Source organism: Cynara cardunculus (genome assembly GCF_001531365.2).
Source record: "Cynara cardunculus var. scolymus isolate 2C chromosome LG 5, CcrdV1, whole genome shotgun sequence".
Lineage (NCBI taxonomy): Eukaryota > Viridiplantae > Streptophyta > Magnoliopsida > Asterales > Asteraceae > Cynara > Cynara cardunculus.
The window spans coordinates 34930351-34935221 of record NC_037532.1 but is presented as its reverse complement, the minus strand read 5'-3'; the positions used below and the strand labels follow the sequence as shown (position 1 = coordinate 34935221).

Below are 4871 nucleotides of genomic sequence, written 5' to 3'. Positions count from 1 at the left end.
CCCCCCCCCCCCCCCCCCCCCCCCCCCCCCCCCCATCAGGGCCTATATATACACATTCTTTGCAATCAAAAAACTTCAGCAAACCCTTCTCTTCTCTCTTTCTATACATCCATTGTTATAGAAGCTTGAAAGAGAGAGCATCCATGGCTGTTTTGACAGTAGTTATTGGTGTTGTTTTGGGACTTTGCCTCTTGAGCACTTTCCTTTTGAGATGGAATGAGATGAAGTACAAGAAGAAAGGCCTACCTCCTGGTACCATGGGTTGGCCACTTTTTGGTGAGACCACAGACTTCCTCAAACAAGGCCCCAGTTTCATGAAGAACCAGAGAGCAAGGTTCATTGAATTCTTTCTTTCTTTTTTCCTTTTCATTTTGATGTATAAAAAAGCAACCATTTTTCTTTTCATCTTCTTGAAAAAACCCAACTCAAAAATGCACCATTTTGCACTTTTTTCTTGATGATCTTGAAGAACCCAACTCACCACAAGTGCATGATTTCTATCTGGGTGTTTTGTGGTTTCACCTTTTCCTTGAAAAACCCAACTCAAAAAATGCATCACTTCCATCTGGGTGTTTGGTAATTTCACCTTTTTCTTGATCTTCTTGAAGAACCCAGCTCAAAAATGCATGCTTTCCATCTGGGTGTTTTAGTGATTTCACCTTTTTTCTTGATCTTCTTGAAAACCCCAACTCAGAAATGCATCATTTTCTATCTGGGTGTTTACTGATTTCACCTTTTTCCTTCATCTTTTTGAAGAACCCAACTCAAAAATGCATCATTTCCATCCGTGTCTTCAGAAATTCCACTTTTCTCTTGATCTTCTTCGAAAACCCAACTCAAAAGATACATGGTTTCCATCTGGGTGTTGAGTAATTTCTTCTTTTTTCTTCAAAACCTCACCTATGGTTCTTGATACAGGTATGGAAGTGTGTTCAAATCACATATATTAGGATGCCCAACCATTGTTTCAATGGATCCAGAGCTGAATAGATATATTCTCATGAATGAATCCAAAGGGATTCTTCCTGGATACCCACAATCCATGCTTGATATCTTGGGCAAATCCAACATTGCAGCTGTTCATGGTCCTGCTCACAAGAACATGAGAGGTGCTTTACTATCACTTGTTAGTCCCACCATCATCAAAGACAAAATCCTCCCAAAAATTGATGATTTCATGAGATCCCATCTCTCTAACTGGAGTCATCAAGTCATTGACATCCAAGAAAAGACCAAAGAGGTGCTTCATTCATCTGTACTGTACAACTCTTCACTGCATTCACCTTTCCCCTGCTTTCATTCTCATCTTTCTTTACAAAATTTTCATCACAGATGGCTCTTCTTTCATCACTCAAACAAATTTCTGGGATTGAATCTTGCTCATTATCTAAAGAATTCATGCCTGAATTCTGTAAACTGGTTTTGGGAACACTTTCACTTCCAATTAACCTCCCAAACACAAGCTATCATCGCGGGTTACAGGTACAAATAACCGATTCAAATTCATGATTCATTGATGAATAACGAAATATTCACAGGAATTGAAACTGAATCAAGGAATGTGAATGCAGGCAAGGAAGAACATAGTGAGAATGCTGGGAGAATTGATCGATGAAAGACGAAAATCTCAAGAAACCCATGAAGATATGCTGAGTTTATTGATGAGTGGTGTGGAGAACAGATATAAATTGAGCGATGAAGAGATAATCGATCAAATCATCACGATTTTGTATTCTGGGTATGAGACAGTTTCGACTACTTCGATGATGGCTGTCAAATACCTCCATGATCATCCAAGAGTTCTTGAAGAACTCAGAGTAAGTCTCGTTTTTGCTTCTTGAAATTGGGTTTTCTTTTACACTAATTTATGCAAAAATCTGGGTTTTTTTACATGAATTTTCGTAAAAAGATTGGATTTTTATGAATAAATCGATGGGTTTTTTCTTGTAGAAAGAACATTTGGGAATCAGAGTGAGAAAAATGGCAGAGGACCCACTTGATTGGGATGACTACAAGTCCATGAAGTTCACTCGTGCGGTAGGTTTTGATTATTAATTAATTCATTAAATTCGAAGGAATTTATGTAGATTTTCTTTGAATAAAAATTAATTTTTAATTAATAAATTCATTAATTTATATTATCATAAATGGGGTGGTGCAGGTGATCTTTGAGACCTCCAGATTGGCAACCATTGTTAATGGAGTTTTGAGGAAAACTACAAAGGAAATGGAACTCAATGGTGAGTGTGTTTTTTTTTTAATTAAAAATTAATATAATTTATTTTTTAAATAATATGAAAAATAGGTGTTAAAATGGTATATAATTAATTAAATAAACATGTTTAATTTAATAATAGAATCTTTTATTGTCCACCCAAAAATAAAATATTCAAAAAATAAATTAATTAAATGGTTTTAAATTACTTTTTATATTTAAATATTAAAAAGTAATGCTAACTACAATTAAATTATAATTTAACTTTTCTTGAAAAGGAATCAATATTTTTTCTACATAGTTTAATAAATGATGCTCATTAATCACCCATTGGTCTTTAATTTTTATTTATTTTATAATAATAAATATAATTGTAAAAAAAGAAAAGCCATAATTATTTTAAATATATTATAAAATCATTTACATTTGTACAACTAATGCATCTCACTCTTAACCGTCTATTTAATTTGATGAATATGTGATTTTATAAAAATTTTGATTGTTTTCTGATATAAAGTATTGATCATAATTAATGAATCTTAGTCAACTTCCATAAATATTCAAATCATACAATAAATATCTCAATTGATTGAGGTTGTATTGATTGTACAAATAAACATGGTTGTATTTTAAATATATTATATATATATATATATATAATTATTTGAAATACATATTAAAAATATATAATTTTTAGCTTTTTTAAGAGGGGTCTTTGGGGGCTCGATATGCTGTAAATGGTGTCATCATCTTACTGTGGACCCTACCACATATCATAATCCACATGGCATACCTACTCATCCAGCTTGGACTACTTGATCCATGACCCATCTCATCTTTTTTTTAATTCAATTATTATTATCTTTTTATCTATGTTTTTTTAATAATTCAAAAAAAAAAACCCGAACCCGTAACCGATAACGACAAGTTCCAAACTCAAAACCCGTAAAACGTAGCAGCGTTTTCTCTTATTTTCCGTGTTTGCCACGACTGATTTGAACTTTTCTCGACAGGATTCGTCATTCCAGAAGGATGGAGGATATACGTATATACACGAGAGATAAATTACGACCCGTGTCTGTATCCGGATCCATATACTTTCAACCCCTGGAGATGGCTGGTGCGTATCGCATTTTATACGAACTACTGACCTTTTCTTAATAACCAAAAAAATTAATTCGGTTTTTTGGTGACGGGATGTAGGACCGCAACTTGGAGACCCAGAATTACTTTTTCATCTTTGGAGGCGGGACGAGACAGTGTCCCGGAAAAGAACTTGGCATTGCGGAAATTTCGACTTTCCTTCATTACTTCGTAACCAGATACAGGTATTTTCCGCTTTCGAAAAATTTATTAATTATTTATTAAAAAAATATTAATTTAATGGGATTTAAATGGGAAAATGCAGATGGGAAGAAGTTGGAGGAGATGAACTCATGAAATTTCCAAGAGTTGAGGCACCAAATGGATTTCATATTAGGGTTTCTAATTTAAATAAATAAATAAATAAATAATAAATAAAAATTGTATAAATGATTGATAGTAGTAGATTATGACACATTAATTAGATATTGTACAAAATAATTTTCTAACAAAATATAGAGTTTTATTTTCATATATATTTTAATGAAAATTGTCGTTATTTATGTCAGTGTTTTGTTTTTTTTATATCTGTATTATGAATGACTGAGTCGTTTGTTAATTTCACGCGTCGTAATCGTATGGAATTCGATTTGTTTGACTAATCATGAGTTTTATAAAATTATCATCTTGTAATTTTAAAATCAACTGTAAGGACGAAAAGTGTTATTTTCGAGAAAATGCAAAACGGGAATAAACAACAACTCTAAATGGGCTTAGCCCATTTCATCTTGGGCCTTGCATGGACTGAAGTCTGAAAATGGCCCTTAGAAATTAAAATAAACTTTACAAATATTTTTTACATTTAATAAATTATTATTTACCTTTTCTATAGAGCTGTTTACGGACGGGATGACCCGTTAAACCGGTTTTATCCGGCCTGATAAAAAAGCGGACTAGGATTACCATTATCGAAGAAATGGATAGGGCCTGAACTAACTTGTTAAAATTAATGGACAAACATGTGCAATGAAAAATATATTTGGCCATATGCCCGCCAGGCCCATTAATATTTTTATAGTAATTAATTTTTATAATTAAAATTTACAAATAAAATTGAAAATTCTTAATATTTATCAATACTTCGTATTTAGGGAAACAATTTCCTTCTGAAATATGTATATTGTTATGTATTTACGTCAAATTTTAAGTTGGAAAAATTGTTATATATTTTGAATAATTTTACATAACTTGTGATTTTATATAAGTTCTATTTTCATAAAAATATAACAAGATTTTTAACCCTGTTAGCCCGTGAGCAAACCCGACCTATTTATCGGGCGGGTATGGGTAAGTTTTCAAGGCCATAAAAAGGGGCTTGGTTTTACCATATTAGGTCTCATTGGACAAAAAAAAAATAGGTTAAGCCCGGCCAGGGTCCAGCCCAAGACCGCAAATGATCAGCTCTACAGTTTCCTATACATTTTAAGTTGAAAAAGTTCTACTGGTTAAAATATAAACAAATAGTTATTTCTCTCTAAGCTCTATTTATATCAGTGTTTTAGGACATTTAAAT

The 4871-nt window shown here is 32.5% G+C and overlaps 1 protein-coding gene across 1 annotated transcript; it reads left to right on the top strand.

Annotated features, from left to right (window-relative positions):
* The first annotated feature begins 143 nt into the window (after nucleotides 1-143).
* LOC112513235 (cytochrome P450 85A1-like) lies at nucleotides 144-3818 on the top strand. Its single transcript, XM_025119440.1, has 9 exons — nucleotides 144-334; nucleotides 919-1240; nucleotides 1333-1482; nucleotides 1572-1817; nucleotides 1951-2037; nucleotides 2162-2240; nucleotides 3229-3335; nucleotides 3419-3543; nucleotides 3624-3818. Exons 1-9 carry the CDS (start codon nucleotides 144-146, stop codon nucleotides 3715-3717), a joined length of 1401 nt encoding a protein of 466 aa, XP_024975208.1. The 3' UTR covers nucleotides 3718-3818.
* The last annotated feature ends 1053 nt before the right edge of the window (nucleotides 3819-4871 follow it).